General features: G+C 41.6%; 1 protein-coding gene across 2 annotated transcripts in view; it reads left to right on the forward strand.

Annotated features, from left to right (window-relative positions):
- KIF13B (kinesin family member 13B) overlaps positions 1-17,187 on the forward strand; it is a 213,177-nt gene that overhangs the window by 171,452 nt on the left and 24,538 nt on the right. For both annotated transcript variants that reach the window (XM_055428055.2, XM_088837822.1), the window contains exons 36-37: positions 791-899; positions 8,385-8,518. In XM_055428055.2, coding sequence (XP_055284030.2) covers positions 791-899; positions 8,385-8,518 — 243 coding nt within the window. The remainder of the gene's footprint in view (positions 1-790; positions 900-8,384; positions 8,519-17,187) is intronic.

The raw sequence follows: 17,187 nt of genomic DNA on the forward strand, positions 1-17,187 counted from the left end.
AAGTTGAAAGAACAATTAGATTTGTTAATTCAGAGACCTGTGTTATTGGGAACTTGAAGACTCCTTGGTTTGGGCTTAACTAGAACTCATTTTTAGTATCTGTTAAAATTGAGAGGCTTAGTAATATGCTGTTCTGGAGTGTTTCTTTTATGAATGGTATATTAGCAGAGGAGAAGAAACCTGAACAGTATTAGAGTGGTTCCTGGGTTTCAGTCGAGAATCTGAAGTGAAAGAAGGTATCTTGAGACTTCGGCAGTGGTCCAGGAGTTAAGTTCTGCACTTCCACTTCAGGGGGTGAGGGTTCGATCCCTGGTGAGGGAATTAAAATCCCACATGCCATGTGATGTGGCCAATAAATTTTTAAAAATAATTTTAATTTAAAAGTAAATTTTAAAAAATTTAAATGAAAACATTCCTTTGGGGGAAAAAAGTGTATCTTGAGGCAGAAGAGCAGAAAGGGCCTAAGGAGCAGAGCAGAAGGAGCATTTCAAAAAATATCTTATTATATCCATATTTTGTGAGACGCAGTATGATACAGGAGAAAGAGTATTAGGAGACTATAAATTATAACTGAAGGGGATATCCAAGTGGGAAGTAGTATTAGCGAGATCAGTTCTGTAAAGAAGAGGAATAGTATTATGCTGTTAACAGTATTATGCTCAGGTAATCAGATTTTTCATGTCTTCAACAAGAATAAAGCTTTAGCAATATGTAACAGTTTTCTCTTCAGTATCTTTAAATTTAAAAAAAATTGACTGATAGTCAGAATGACCGATTCTGTCCTTAATAGGGCCGGTGGGAAAGTCAACAGGACGTATCGCAAACTGCAGTTTCCAAAGGAATCGCTCCAGCTGCCCCAGCCCTCCGTTCTCCCCAAAGTCACCACTCTCCTGATCCAGGTCAGTTATGTTTTTGTTTTTCAATCCCTCTCATGAAATATGAGTATCTTTCAGAAATAGTTTAAATTTTAAAAAAAATCATTTAAATCAGGATTTTCTACCAAGTCCTACTAGTTAATGCCTATTTGAATTTTTCCCTTCTTTCCCTGTACTTTTATTGACTTATCTTTGGCCGTTCTGGGTCTTCGCTGCTGCGCGGGCTTTTCTCTAGTTGCAGTGCGTGAGAGCGCCCCTCTAGCTGCTGTGCTCGGGCTTCTCGCTGTGGAGGTCAGGCTCTAGACCGCACCAGCTTCAGTAGTTGTGGCTCCTGGGCTCTAGGGCACAGGCTCAGCAGTTGTGGCGCACAAACTTTGTTACACCGAGGCATGTGGGATCTTCCTGGCTCGGGGTCAAACGCACATCTCTCCTGCATTGACAGGTGTATTCTTGACACTGAGCCACCAGGGAAGCCCCTCCCTTTCTTATCATAATATGTTGAGTCACATTGATTTGAATGTTGACTTTATCTTGCATTCCTGTGAGAAATGATGTGTTGATCATGATGTGTTGTCCTTCATATTTGTTTGATTCTGTCTGCTAATATTTTGTTTAGAGTTTTGTGTATGTGTCCTACGGTGAATATATATATACCTTTTTCATAATAATGTCTTTGTTTAGGTTTTGGGATCATGATTATATTGATTCCATAAAGTGGTGAGAAAAATTGAGGGCAGGAGGAGAAAGAGGCGATAGAGGATGAGATGGTTGGATGGCATCACAGACTCGGTGGACATGAGTTCGTGCAAATTCCAGGAGATAGTGAAGGACAGGGCTGGCATGCTGAAGTCATGGGGTCACAAGGGGGTGGACACGACTTAGCAACTGAACAACAACATGATGAGAAGAATTTCATCATCTTTTATGACCAAGCTCCTGAGCTTATGTGAGCTTGGTCTTGCTACTTCCTTAAACGTTTGATAAGATTCACCAGTGACACACTCTGGGTCTGGAATTTTCACTGTGGGAAGATTTGAGATCATGACTTCAGTTTCTTTAAAGTTTAACTTTTTCTATTTCTTTGTCAGTAAGTTTTCAAAGATTGTGTTTTTTAGAGAAGTTTCTGTTTCATCAGATTACTTAATTTTCATAAATGTTACAGATTCCTTTATTGATCTTTTAATGGTTATAGAATCTTTTAGGTTCCTTCTTTTCTGAATAGATAATTTTTATTTTCTGTTTTTCTTTAATACACCTGAGACTGGTTTATCAGTTTTCTTAATCTTTCTACAGAGCCAAATTTGATTCTATTTTCTGTTTTGTTGATGTCTGTTATTTCTTCATTTCACGAATTTGGGCATGATGTGCTTTTATTATCATTATACTCCGGATATTCTAATGTCTCTGTGATTTATTCTTTCACCCATGAATTACTGGGTAGCATGTTAATTCAATTTTTATATATCTTGAGGGTGTATTATTATTATTATTGATTTCCTTTTTAATTCCATAATGTGCAGAGAACAGACTCTTTAAAAGTTCAATCTGTAAACATTTTTTGAGACTATGTTCTGTCCTGGTGAACACTCTGTGTGTGCTTGGGAAGGTCTCTTCTATTTGGGGCACCGTGTCCTGTGTATGTCGGTTAGGCCAAGGTGGTTGATGTCCTTGTTCAAATCTGCCGTAACTTTACTGACTTTTCCCCCATGTTTGTTCTATCAGTCATTGAGAAGAGGCATTGAATATCTATATATGATTGTGAAATTGTCTACTTTTTCCTATATCAGTTTCTACATGATTAATTTAGAATCTCTGTTATTGGGTATACACACATTGGAATTGTTATGTTTTTGCTGATAAAATGATGTTTCTCCTTATGAAATGTCCCTTCACCTTTCTAGTAATACTCTGACTTTGAAATCTGTCTTGCTTGATGTTAGTATCACTACACCGGTTTTCTTTTGCAGATTGCTTGCATGGTGTATGTTTTCCTCAGTCTTTAAAATTTTAGCCTGTGTGTATCTGTAAGAGTGATTATCTTATAGACAGCATATTTAGGTATAGACTTTCTTTTTTAATCTTGTCTGACAATTTCTGTTTTTTAATTGGAATGTTCTTTTACATAAAATATTATGTCTGCCATGTTGCTACTGGTTTCTGTTTGGCCTTTTTATTTATTTCCACTATAATCTTTTCTGTTTTGCGTTAATTGGAAAATATTTTGTAGTATTTTATTTTATCTTTGGCTTTTTTAATACCTGTATTTATTTATTAGGGCTTCTGTGGTGGCTTAGTGGTAAAAAATCTGCCTGCCAATGCAGGAGACATGGGTTCAGTCCCTGGGTTGGGAAAAACCCCTGGAGGAGGAAAGGGCAACCCACTCCAGTATTTTTGCCTGGCAAATCCCGTGGACAGAGGAGCCTGGCAGGCTACAGTCCATGGGATCACAACGAGTCAGATATGTAAAGAGACTTAGTGACTGAAATCAACAAACAACATTTATTTATTAATGTCTTTGTTAAAGAATTCTAGTAGGTATCCTTAACTTTACCACAGTCGTCTTAGAGTTAATAATCCATTTCACACTGCATAATTATAAGAATCTTGCAACAGTATAGTTCCATTTTCCTGTTTCTCCAGCCCTCTTATATTATTGTTGTATCTTTTGCTTTTATAGATGTTATGAACTCACCTTACAATGTTATAAAATTTTTTTTTTTTTTGCTTTAAAACAGCTATTTGTCTTTTAAGGAAATTAAGAGACTATCAGTTCAGTTCAGTTCAGTCACTCAGTTGTGTCCGACTCTTTGTGACCCCATGAATCACAGCATGCCAGGCCTCCCTGCCCATCACCAACTCCCGGAGTTCACTCAAACTCATGTCCATCAAGTCGGTGATGCCATCCAGCCATCTCATTCTCCGTCGTCCCCTTCTCCTCCCGCCCCCAATCCCTCCCAGCAACAGAGTCTTTTCCAGTGAGTCAACTCGTCACATGAGGTGGCCAAAGTATTGGAGTTTCAGCTTTAGCATCAGTCCTTCCAATGAACACCCAGGATTGACCTCCTTTAGAATGGACTGGTTGGATCTCCTTGATAATCTTTTATATTTTCCTTCTTATTTATTATTTCTGTCACTATCTACTCCTTCCTGAAGAACCATATATTCATCTGATACTGTTTCTCTTTAGCCTGATGAGTATCTTGTATTGTTTCTTATTGTACAGTTTTCCTTTGGAAGGAAGATCTCTCCTTTTGAGAATGTCTGTATTTCATTTTTTTTTTTGACAGATATTTTCACTGGATAGAGAATTCTTAGTTGATAGTTTGTCTTCTTTTAGCTCTTCAAAGACCCTACACCATCTTTTAGACCTCTTTTCTGATGAGAACTCTGCCATCATTTTTGTCCCTGTCCCCCTACATGGAATATGTCTTTGCATAGTTTGTTTTCCAAGTTTTCTCTTTAGTTTTCTTCTCAGCAGTTGGGTAATAATGTTCTTAGGTGTAGTATTTTTAGTGTTTATCTTACTTGGATTTCACCAGTGTCCTTGGGTCTCTGCATTGAGATTTCCCCAACAATTTGGGGAAATGTTCAACTGTTAGTTCATTACGTTTTTTCCTCTGTCCTTTTCTCTCTTTCTACTCCATTTGAGAATCTAGTTGCACACGTTATATTGCTTGATATTGTCCTATGGGTTGCAGAGACTATTCTGATTTTCATCTTTTTATCTTATTCTTGTTTCTTCTGATTGGATAATTTCTACTGCCATTTATAATCTTCTGTTAAGCACAAGCAAGAATTTTAAAATTTCAGTTATTATTCTTTTTAGAGTTTCCATTTGCTTCTTTTTAAAATAGTTTTAACTTCTCTGCTGATATTTCTTTTCCTTTTTATATATTAAGGCTATATTACTCTTTCAATCCTTGTACCTATGTGTGAAAAGCACTTTTAAAATCCTTGTCTGCTCAATCTAGCATCAGGACCAACTTCACAGTCTGTTTCTGGCTGCATTTTTCTTGACTATGAGTCATACCTAATGAGTTTTGACAAAATTATTTACTCATGTAACTTAAGCCACAGTCAAGCTATAGAAGATTATATGACTCCAGTTACTTGCCACAGTTGGTCAGTGTTCGGAGCTCACTCTTTTGCCTGTTCTTCAGTTTCATTAAATGGAATCATATTGTATGTACTCTCTTGTGTTGGGCTTGTTTTGCTCAGCATATCTGTTGAAGTCATCCATACCGTTGCACGTGTCAGCAGTTTATTCTTTTTTACTGTTGAGGGAGACTTCACTATCACAGTGGAATCTATCACAGTTTTAACCAGCTCTCCTGTTTATCCACATGTGGTTTGTTCCCGCTTTTTTCTTACTGTGACTGAAGCTTGTTTGTGTGTCAGTGTTTTAGTAACATTTCTGTCCAGTAAGTACCCAGGGTGAAATTATTTGGTCATAGACTACTACTTTGTTTTAAAATTCCATAAATTAAAAAAAATTCTGATGACTGTTCATTTGGTTTATATATTTACTGCTTTGTTCTGCTCATCATTGCTTCCTGCTCCTCCTCACTGCTTTCTTCTGAGTTTGGTTTCTTTTTCAGTCATTATATATCCATCACTAGTGGTTTTAGCAGTGATCTTTTTTTTTAGTGACAAACTCTATCTTTTGTATGTTTGAAGTTTTTATTTTGCTCTCACTCTGAAGAATCCTTCTACTGTGGAAAATATCATGTAAATAAAGTAGAAAGAATGACATGAGGTTCCCTCAAGTGCCCTTGCTGATTTCAGGATGATCAGACTATCACCAGGCTTACTTATCTGTGCTCCCACTACATCTCCACAGCTGCTCAGGATGACTTTGAAGCAAATCTCAGACACTGTCTCATCTGTAAATGTTTGTACATATATTTCTAAAGGAATACCCACAGCGACATTTCAAGAAGAAAAATTTAAAATAATCACAAAATATTATTAAACACCTAGCCAGTGTTCCCCATGTGGATCCGAGAGTATTTCTTAGTTATTCTGAATGAAAAAATCAAGTAAAGTTCACAGATTGTGGTTGATATGTCTTGGGACTTCACTGGTGGCTCAGATGATAAAGAATCTGCCTGCAGTGCAGGAGACCTAGTTTTGATCCCTAGGTTAAGAAGATCCTCCGGAGAAGGGAATGGCTACTGACTCCAGTATTCTTGCCTGGAAAATTCCATGGACAGAGAAGCCTGACGGGCTGCAGTGCATGATGTTGCAAAGAGTTGGACATGACTGAGTGACTAACATAGCCACACACATCTGTTTAGTCAGTATGTGCCTCTTCATCTTTTTTCCCTGTTGCGTTTGTATTTGGTGAACAGACCAGGTTCTGTGCTGTAGACTCTGTACATTTTTATTTTTGCCATCCTCACCAAGTTATTTAAGCATGATTGTCTGCCCAGTGTATTTGCTGTAAATTGGTGGTTAGATCTGCAGCCATGGTCGGATTCAGGCTAGTCTGAGGCAGGGGCGGAAGGTAGGATAAATGAATGAGTAGTTTTATGTACTTCCCTTAGGAGACACATCATGTCTGATTGTCTCTCCTTTTTTGATCAGCCTTTGGTTAATCATTGACTAGATATGTATTTGATTAGGGATCATCCTCACTCTGGGCTTCTGTGGTGGCTCAGTGGTGTAAAGAATCCACCTGCCAGTATAGGAGATGTGGGTTCAACCCCTGGGCTGGGGAGATCCCCTGAAGAAGGAAATGGCAGCCCACTCCAGTATTCTTGCCTGGAGAATCCCATGGACAGAGGAGCCTGGCGGGCTGCAGTCCACGGGGTTGTGAAGAGTCAGACAGGACTGAGCGACCAAACAATGATAGCAGCATCTCGCTCTGGGATGTTAGGTTAACTGCATGTAAAACTTTGGACTGTCCCTAATTTTTTCCCCTCAGCATTTAGATGATTCTGTCTTCTGGCTCTTTATTCATCTTAAGTTTTTTTGTATGTTGGTCTCTTTTTTTTTTTTTTTTTCCTGTGGCCATGCCATTCAGCTGGCAGGATCTTAGTTCCCCAACCTGGGGCACTCATCAGTGGAAATCTGGAGCCTAACCACTGGCCTGCCAGGGAATTTCCTGACTCCTATTTTTTGTTTTTTTCATCCCTGTTTTTGCTTTCTTATGAAGTGTTTACACCAGTGGTAAAGAATCCACCCGCCAGTGCCGGAGACACAAGAGGTGCAGGTTCAATCCCTGGGTCAGGAAGATCCCCTGGAGAAGGGAATGGCTACCGACTCCAGTATTTTGCCTGGGAAATCCCATGGACAGAGGAACCTGGCAGGCTGCAGTCCGTGAGGTCACAAAGAGTCGGCATGATTGAGCGTGCACACACATAAATTGTTTGACATTTTTGAACTGAGTTTTGATATTTCTTGTGGCAGATAGCTATCTCTCTGGTTTATGTTTTTAGTGACTGTGTTCATGATCGCAGAATAACTTTATGCAACTTTTCATAGTTTACTTAGAGATAACACACTCAGTTAAGGAAACTGTGAAACCTTCCGACCGTACGGGTTCATGTACCAGCTGTGTTGCTGATGAACTCGCGTCATCTCAGGCTGTTGGGGAGTGGAGGTGGGGGCGGTCGTGTGTGTCTCTTAAGGCAGCCTATCATACAGATGCCTCGAGTTGACTGCCTTCTTCTTTTTAAAGTATTATGTAGGGTACAGTTTTTTTAATCACTTATGTCTTGGATTAGATTTTCCTGAAAATTTAGTTTTATTCACTAAGGGGCAAAAGAAGTCTCCTAATATCACAGGTGTCATCTGCGTGTCTGACCCTAGCCTTTGGTATTAAGAGCAGGTAAGAGCAGGGTTGGTTCAGGACATGTCCCTCACTTGTAAACACAACCCAAATACCACTGTCTTCCTGAAAGGTCAGTTTCATCATCTTCATTCAGTAAATAGCATGAAAAATTAAAGCTGAGTAATATACGGTCCTGGACTTTATAAAGAGGCTAAAGTCTAGATGGAGAACTAATATGTGTGTCACTGGCTATATGATCTAAAAGTAAAAAGTCCCACTTCATTCTGGGGCATAAGTTAGTACTTGACCAGTTAATGACAAGGCCTGGGGTTGGGTGACCCTTTGGATTTAATAGGAACGCTGGATATTAGAGTGTTTTAGAAATACCCCAATGCTGCTGTTTAATTGGAAAGGGAAACATCATTGTTTCTGAGGGTAACTATCGGTCCCCTGGAGGAGGAAATGGCAGCCCACTCCAGTATTCTGGCCTGGGAAATCCCATGGACAGAGGAGCCTGGTGGGCACAGTCCACGGAGTCGCAGAGTCAGGCAAGACCAAGGGAGCACACAATATGTGTAATACTATTGTTTTTTTAGTATTAATTTTTCCAGTATACCTTTAAAAATTCTTATTATTTGTTTTGCTTACAAGCAATGCTTGGCCAGTTTACAGTAAGGAGAGCATCTCTGTGATCGTTTTTGCCTTGTCTCTTTTCCTTTCAATATTTTCGGCAGGACTCAGTAGCCTCGCGGCCTCCTACTTGAACCCGGTGAAGTCTTTGGTGCCGCAGATGCCGAAGCTGCTGAAGTCTCTCTTCCCCGTCCGTGACGAGAAAAGGGGCAAACAGCTGTCTCCCCTCGCGCATCAGGTAAAAGCGTCACGGGAGCCCCGTGCACGCACTCCCGACGGGTCATGGAGCCTTGCTCCATGCCGTGCCGAAGCTGGAGGGGAGAGAGGAGCAGCCGTGGGGGTGTCAGAGCCGGGCTTTCAGACCTGGTGAAAGCTCTGATAATTTCTCTTCCACTCTCGTTGAAGAGAACAGAGCCGTTTAAATGTATTGACACTCTCAATCCTTTTTGCTTTTAAAAAAATGCCAAGTACACTCCTAATGTGATTTATGGTAATATCACTTAGAGCAACAATAGTGAAATTTATGAAGCGCACTTAGTGTTGTTTGTATATTGCCAAACAGAAAATGTAATTCTATTTTTAATTCTTGATTTCATTTCTTATTTCAAACAATTTTGCATCATCCCCGTCCTTGCCGCTCAACTTCCTTTTCCTCTGCTGTGGTTTACCTGTTCTTTCACTTAAATATCAAAAGGGATCACTGTTCTTAGGCCCACTTTTTCTTGAAACTCTCTATCCAGCCTTAGAAGAAGTTTCAGAGATGTGAAAGGGTTTTCCAGATGATCAGGAAACTGCTTGTATGTGATGGTGCATGGGAAGCCTGTTGGAAATGCAGTTTCTAGTCTCCTCTAGGTGTGAATTCAGCAGAAAATGATAAATGAGGATTTATTTATACTCATTCAAAAACACATACAGTGCAAGTTCAGTTGTTGAAATAGGTCTTTTGACATCAGCTTCTTTACATTCACTGAAAGATTCAAGTTGCAGAAGTGCAGGCGAGTCCTTGCCTGAGACCTTAACTCTTCAAAAGAATTTTCTAAGTTCATGAGTGTATATTCAAGGTAACAGTTTTGCAAGGCTGCTGTGCAGGTATTTTTTTCAAGCTAGCAGTATATGAGCATATTATATCAGCGTAGATTCATATTGGATGAAAAAAATTAAACTTTGAGATTTTGGAAATGTTTAAATTTAATTGGGCACATAAAGGGTGCTTGACCATTACCAGGATGAGTCTGAGATGGTGAGAGCTAAAAGAAAAAGCCAGCCTGATACTTGGTGGGGGTTAGGGTAGGCAAAAAGGATTTTTCCTGGGTTTGTTACTGCATACCTTATTCTGTTCCAAACTGCTGTGTTGTTGTTTCACAAAGTATGATTCATGGACTGTTTGTGCCAAAATTTCCATGGCAGCTTTTTAAAAAGGTAACTTAAAAATATGGCCTGATCTTAGAACCCATTCCTCACCTTGGGGCACCTGATAATCTGCATTTATAAGTACACAATGGAGAAGGAAATGGCAACCCACTGCAGTATTCTTGCCTGGAGAATCCTCATGGACAGAGGAGCCTGGCGGGCTACAGTCCATGAGATAACAGAGAGATAACAACAACATAAGTCAGTTAGTTCAGTCGCTCAGTCGTGTCCGACTCTTTGTGACCCCATGAACCGCAGCACACCAGTCCAGCTCCCGGAGTCCACACAAATCCATGTCCATTGAGTCGGTGATGCCATCCAACCATCTCATCCTCTGTCCACAAGGTGATTTTCAGGGCTTCCCAGGTGGCACTAGTGGTAAAGAATCCATCTGCTAATGCAGAAGACATGGGTTCAATCCCTGTGTTGGGAAGATGCCCTGGTGTAGGAAATGGCAACCCTCTCCAGTATTCTTGCCTGGAGAATCCCATGGACAGAGGAACGTGGCGGGCTACAGTCCAGTCCATAGGGTTGCAAAAAGTCAGACACGACTGAGCACACACACATGAGAGAAGGTGATATTCATTCACATTAAAGTTTGAGATCCACTGTTTTTCAATTGCTGTTTGGTGAAGACAGAGTTATGTAAGCTAAAGGAAATTGGAATCGCATCAGAAGTCAGTGACTCAGACGACCGGAGTTACAATTATTCTTTTAAAGCTGCTTCAAGGTTTTGATATAAGTTAGAGCACCTGTTACCATAAGAAGTAACCTTCCTTTCTTGCCAATGAGCGATTGGTTTTTTGGATATGAGAGGAAGAGCAGTGGTTTAGAAAGCAGTCTAGTGGTTGGTGGAAACTGCAGTGTGCACTGTCCAGGTTAAGAGAGGTAACCTTGAAATACTTTGAAGATACCTTATGTAATATTTATTCAGTTTACTTTATTTGAGCATAAAGTTCAAAGGCCTTCCCAGGTGGTGTTAGTAGTAAAGAACCCCCCTTCCAGTGCAGGAGATATAAGAGACCTGGGTTTGAGTCCTGGGTCAGGAAGATCCCCTAGAGGAGGGCTTGGCAACCCAGTCCATTATTCTTGCCTGGAGAATCCCATGGACAGAGGAGCCTGGCGGGCTACAGTCCACAGGGTTGCAGAGAGTCGGACACGACCGAAGCAACTTAGCACGCACATGCAAAGGTGTTGGAGAAAGTGGCCCCCAGTGCTTCATATTTCATAAATAAATGAAAACATAAATACAAAAGTAGCCTTAATGAAGGTGCCCAGTGGTGGATCTGAACTGTTCCCAGTTGGTCTGTGAAACCACAGTCTCTTGAAGGACCATGGCTCAAGGTCACCAGAGCCGCATCTCTCTCACCTGCACGTCTCATCCTCTGACTTGACAGTCGTGCAGGAAACATTCTCCTCTCTGGACTTCAGCACTGAGCCGTTCGCTTGTTGACTCCTCTGTCTTTCTCAGTTTCTGCCTGTTCTGGGACCCCTTGTTCCGTCAAGCTGCTAACATTCAGGCGTTCCAGAGCGGCCTCCTGGGTGGCCTCTTCCAGCTCTGGCTTATACTGTTTATGCATTGATGATGCTCACATTTCTGTCTCCAGCCCAGGCTGCGCCCCTGAGCTCTGGCCTCGCAGAGCCAACTGCCCGTTCAGCTTTCCACTTACAAATCAATTAGACATTCACATTTTACAAGTTCACATCATTGCTGTCGGTTTCAGCTCACAAGTATGTTTACTTCCAGCATGCAGAATACTTCTGAAATATTAATATACGCCCATCACAGCGTATGGCACAGCTGTCCACATCGTTGCTTCACCTCACGAATAGACCGTCAGTGAAATTTTATAGGTGCCGCTTTCAGTGTGATGACTCCATTTCTCATCACTCATCCAGGCCCTGATTGTGCAGGAGGCTACCAGCTGATCACCTGATGCTTTACCTCACTAAGTCTATTACTCTCAGAGAAGCCAGAGTGAGCTCCCCAGGCCTTATCTTAGTTCATGGCTTGAAGCCTTCTGTTGCTTCTCACGGAAACTGAAGGAAATCTAAATTCCTGACTGTGGTCTGCAGTGTCCTGTGTGATCTAGCCCCCTGCCCTTTCATCTTTATTCCCTTTATTTTCTTCTTTGTGCGCCACACTAAGCCGTATTGGTTGGCCTTTTTGTTGTTTGTTGATCTCATGAACACATGAAGCTCCTTTTGATCTCAGGAGTTTTACTTGCATTTCCTTCTACTTGGAATGCTCTTCCCCAGAGTCTTTGTGTGGTTAGTTAGTCTCTAGTAGACTGTTCTGCTCCTCTAAGGGTCAAGAAAGGCCGCTGTAAACAAATATGCTTGCATTTAGAGTGCGCTGGACTCTAAATGCAAAATAAACTCTAACCAAACTGGACTCTAACCAAACTAAAACAGCAGCCTCTGCCGTACATAATACAGTGTATTACCTTATTTAATTTTTTGTTAGGAGTTACATTTATATGTTTCCTGGTTATCTCCTCTACAATGTAATCCTTGAAGGCAGGGGCAGATCTGGTGGAAAGTGTATGTTGGTTGACCATTGATGTATGTACAGATGTTCATATTAAACAGTTGGCATATACCCAGTGTAAAGGACTGTGGTTAATGTTCAGAGGTGAGAGAATTGCACGCAAGTGGGGATTTGAGATATCAAGGCATATTCAGGAAGTTTCTTTCTTACACTGATGCAAGTTCCACTGAAAAACTGTTCTTAAAGTTGTTTAACTATTCTTAGTTAATCAGAGATGCTTCTGTTCTTCTCATTTTTGCTATCTTTGCTAAAGCTTTTAGAGAAGTAAATTATAATTTTCACTATCAGTATGGAGACAGTGTCAATCTAGAGAAATACAGAGACAATACAGAGGTTTCCCTTACTCGGTTCAGTCAGTTCAGTTGCTCAGTCGTGTCTGACTCTTTGCGACCCCATGAATCACAGCACGCCAGGCCTCCCTGTCCATCACCAACTCCAGGAGTTCACTCAAACTCATGTCCACAGAGTCGGTGACACCATCCAGCCATCTCATTCTCTGTCGTCCCCTTCTCCTCCCGCCCCCAACTTTTCCCAGCATCAGAGTCTTTTCTAGTGAGTCAACTCTTCGCATGAGGTGGCCAAAGTATTGGAGTTTCAGCTTTAGCATCAGTCCTTCCAATGAACACCCAGGATTGATCTCCTTTACAATGGACTGGTTGGATCTCCTTGCAGTCCAAGGGACTCTCAAGAGTCTTCTCCAACACCACAGTTCAAAAGCATCAATTCTTCGGCGATCAGCTTTCTTCACAGTCCAACTCTCACATCCATTCATGACCACTGGAAAAAACATAGCCTTGACTAGATGGACTTTTGTTGGCAAAGTAATGTTTCTGCTTTTTAATATGCTATCTAGGTTGGTCATAACTTTCCTTCCAAGGAGTAAGCGTCTTTTAATTTCATGGCTGCAATCAGCATCTGCAGTGATTTTGGAGCCCCCCAAAATAGAGTCTGACACTGTTTGCACTGTTTCCCCATCTATTTCCCATGAAGTGATGGGACCAGATGCCATGATCTTACTTTTCTGAATGTTGAGCTTCAAGCCAACCTTTTCACTCTCCTCTTTCACTTTCATCAAGAGGCCTTTGAGTTCCTCTTCACTTTCTGCCATAAGGGTAGTGTCATCTGCATATCTGAGGTTATTGATATTTCTCCCAGCAATCTTGATTCCAGCTTGTGCTTCTTCCAGCCCAGCGTTCCTCATGATGTACTCTGCATATAAGTTAAATAAGCAGGGTGACAATATACAGCCTTGACGTACACCTTTTCCTATTTGGAACCAGTCTTTTGTTCCATGTCCAGTTCTAACTGTTGCTTCCTGACCTGCATACAGGTTTCTCAAGAGGCAGGTCAGGTGGTCTGGTATTCCCATCTCTTTCAGAATGATCCACAGTTTATTGTGATCCACACAGTCAAAGGCTTTGGCATACTCAATGAAGCAGAAATAGATGTTTTTCTGGCACTCTCTTGCTTTCTCCATGATCCAGCGGATGTTGGCAATTTGATCTCTGGTGCCTCTGCCTTTTCTAAAACCAGCTTGAACATCTGGAAGTTCATGGTTCATGTATTGCTGAAGCCTGGCTTGGAGAATTTTGAGCATGACTACTAGCGTGTGAGATGAGTGCAATTGTGCGGTAGTTTGAGCATTCTTTGGCATTGCCTTTCTTTGGGATTGGAATGAAGACTGACCCTTACTAGGGCTACTTTAAATACGCTTTAAGTCATTACCACCTAAATGATGTTTCATCCTTGGAAAGGGGGCACACCTGCAACAGTGGAATCTCAAAATAACACCCAGTATATTGCTGTACCAACTAGACTTTTTTAGTGTTTCCCAATTTTTTCGTAGTAATCATCACTATAATGGCATCCTATTCACTTGGAAATCAGACTTGATACCCAAAAGTTGAATTTCCTACTTTTTTCTTTCCCTGTGGACCCTCTGAGTCCTTCAGGAAAAAAGTTGGCTTATTGCCACCCAGTCTTTGCCTCTGCTTTTTCTGCTGTTGCCCGGGAGTTACAGATGCTTTACTCTCCTAGGCTTTCTCCAGTCCTGATATCTAAAGACGTCAACCCTGTCTCCTACAATAAATGCCTCATCATTCTTCAGTGGTCTTGCCAGGGTCTTGCTAAAGTGGGGAGCCCAGAAGGAATACTGTAATCCCTTTGCTTGAAAATAGTGCACCTGTCACCTTCCTCTTCTGACTAATGTACTTCTACCAAAGCGGCACATGAGAGCACTTTTTTTTTTTAAGCTAAGTTTTAGTTCATCGTACTTCTGGTCAGTTAATGTTCCCCCTTTTCATTTGCTTATTTATTTGCTTACACTCTGGCCAATATACTTCTCTTTTTATTATCACGTTGACTTCCCTAGTGGCTCAGACGGTAAAGCGTCTGCCTACAATAGGGGAGACCTGGGTTTGATCCCTGGGTCGGGAAGATCCCCTGGAGAAGGAAGGTCCCCTTTGCGACCCACTCCAGTACTCTTGCTTGGAAAATCCCATAGATGGAGGAGCCTGATTGGCTACAGTCCACAGGGTCGCAAAGAGTCAGACACGACCGAGCGACTTCACTTCACATGTTGTTTAGTCGCTAAGTCATGTCCGACTCTTTTGTGACCCTGATAGACTGTAGCCCACCAGGCTGCTCTGTCCATGGGATTTCCCAGGCAAGAATACTGCAGTGGGTTGCCATTTTATTATCCAGGGGATCTTCCCAACCAGGGGTTGAACCCAAGTCTCCTGCTTGGCAGGCAGGTTCCTTACCACTGAGCCACCAGAGAAGCCCCTTCATTGAAGCATAAAAATACTTAAATAAGAATCTTCAGGTTCATTCCTAAAATTTTTCAGCTTGATTTTGTTTCAGCATTCCTAGGTTAGCAAGATATTCTTTGAATAATTATTTTAAAGATACATTTGTTCTTATTAGGATCTGCAAACTTTTGAAGGGCATACTCTGTGTTTGAGTCACGAACAAAATATGGAACATTAAGCGTGAGAGAGAGCTCTGTCATATGTGACTCACTCCCCAAGCCACAGAATGGCCAATGGACGTGTTTCAGCTCTGCCTATTCAGTAACTGCCGTCTCCTAAACCCATTTCCTCCTCTCTCTACCAAGGAGATTATAGGAGGTTTTGTTAGATGCATTATGGCAACAGGGACACCATGCCTTCCTCTGTATCACTAATCTAGTAAGATTAAGATAAAATTTATGCTGATGAACGTTCGCCACCACCCTGCCTGCTGCGTGGCTTGCTGTACCCCAGTGTGAGGTGTCTAGTGTATCATAAAGAAATACACATATACCACCAAGTTCGCTGTATATTTTGATTCCAGACCACCTGACCTGCCTCTTGAGAAACCTGTATGCAGGTCAGGAAGCAACAGTTAGAACTGGACATGGAACAACAGACTGGTTCCAAATAGGAAAAGGAGTACGTCAAGGCTGCATATTGTCACCCTGCTTATTTAACTTATATTCAGGGTACATCATGAGAAACGCTGGGCTGGAAGAAGCACAAGCTGGAATCAAGATTGCTGGGAGAAATATCAATAACCTCAGATATGCAGATGATAACCACCCTTATGGCAGACAGTGAAGAGGAACTAAAAAGCCTCTTGATGAAAGTGAAAGAGGAGAGTGAAAAAGTTGGCTTAAAGCTCAACATTCAGAAAAGTAAGATCATGGCATCTGGGCCCATCACTTCATGGGAAATAGGTGGGGAAACAGTGGAAACAATGGCTGACTTTATTTTTTTGGGCTCCAAAATCACTGCAGATGCTGATTGCAGCCATGAAATTAAAAGACGCTTACTCCTTGGAAGGAAAGTTATAACCAACCTAGATAGCATATTAAAAAGCAGAGACATTACTTTGCCAACAAAGGTCCATCTAGTCAAGGCTATGGTTTTTCCCGTGGTCATGTATGGATGTGAGAGTTGGACTGTGAAGAAAGCTGATCACCGAAGAATTGATGCTTTTGAACTGTGGTGTTGGAGAAGACTCTTGAGAGTCCCTTGGACTGCAAGGAGATCCAACAAGTCCATTCTAAAGGAGATCAGTCCTGGGTGTTCATTGGAGGGACTGATGCTAAAGCTGAAACTCCAATACTTTGGCCACCTCATGCGACGAGTTGAATCACTGGAAAAGACTGTGATCCTGGGAGGGATTGGGGGCAGGAGGAGAAGGGGATGACAGAGGATACGATGGCTGGATGGCATCACCGACTCGATGGACATGAGTTTGAGTGAACTCCTGGAGTTGGTGATGAACAGGGAGGCCTGGCATGCTGTGATTCATGGGGTCATAAAGAGTCGGACACGACTGAGCAACTGAACTGAACAGTGACTTGTTAGTACATTAATTTCAATGGCCTATATAAATAGTCATTAAATAATCAATACCACACTGAAAAAACTTAACATAGATTTTAGAATAACGTGGAAGATAGAACCCAGAAAAATAGAAATCAGTGCATATGCCTAAAAGAAAGCTGGATCAATTCTCCCAATACAGGAAGGGATATTGATACGAAATTGCATAAAACTTAGAGACAATAAATAGAAAGTAACACTGCTTAAGATTTGTAATGTGAGATGGTACAAAAAACTAAACAGAGGGGGAGCTTCCCTGGTGGCTTCAGTGGTAAAGAATCTGCCTGCCAAAAGGAGACAGGGGTTCAATCCCTGGGTTGGGAAGATCCCACATACTGAGGAGCGACTGTGCTCTAGAGCCTGGCCGCTGCAACTGTCAAAGCCTGAAGGCCCTCATGCCCGTGCTTCCCAACAAGAGGAGCAATGAGGAGCCCGTGCTCTGCAAGTAGAGAGCAACCTTGATCACTGCAACTGGAGAAAAGCCTGCATGCAGCAGTGACGATCCAGCACAACCAAAAACAATAGAGAAATAAAATTTAAAAACTAAACAGAAGTCCTCTCAGTTCAGTTTAGTTC

The sequence above is a fragment of the Moschus berezovskii genome, chromosome 7, assembly GCF_049115385.1.
Source record: "Moschus berezovskii isolate FMDL1 chromosome 7, NW_MosBer_1.0, whole genome shotgun sequence".
NCBI classification, from domain to species: Eukaryota; Metazoa; Chordata; class Mammalia; order Artiodactyla; family Moschidae; genus Moschus; species Moschus berezovskii.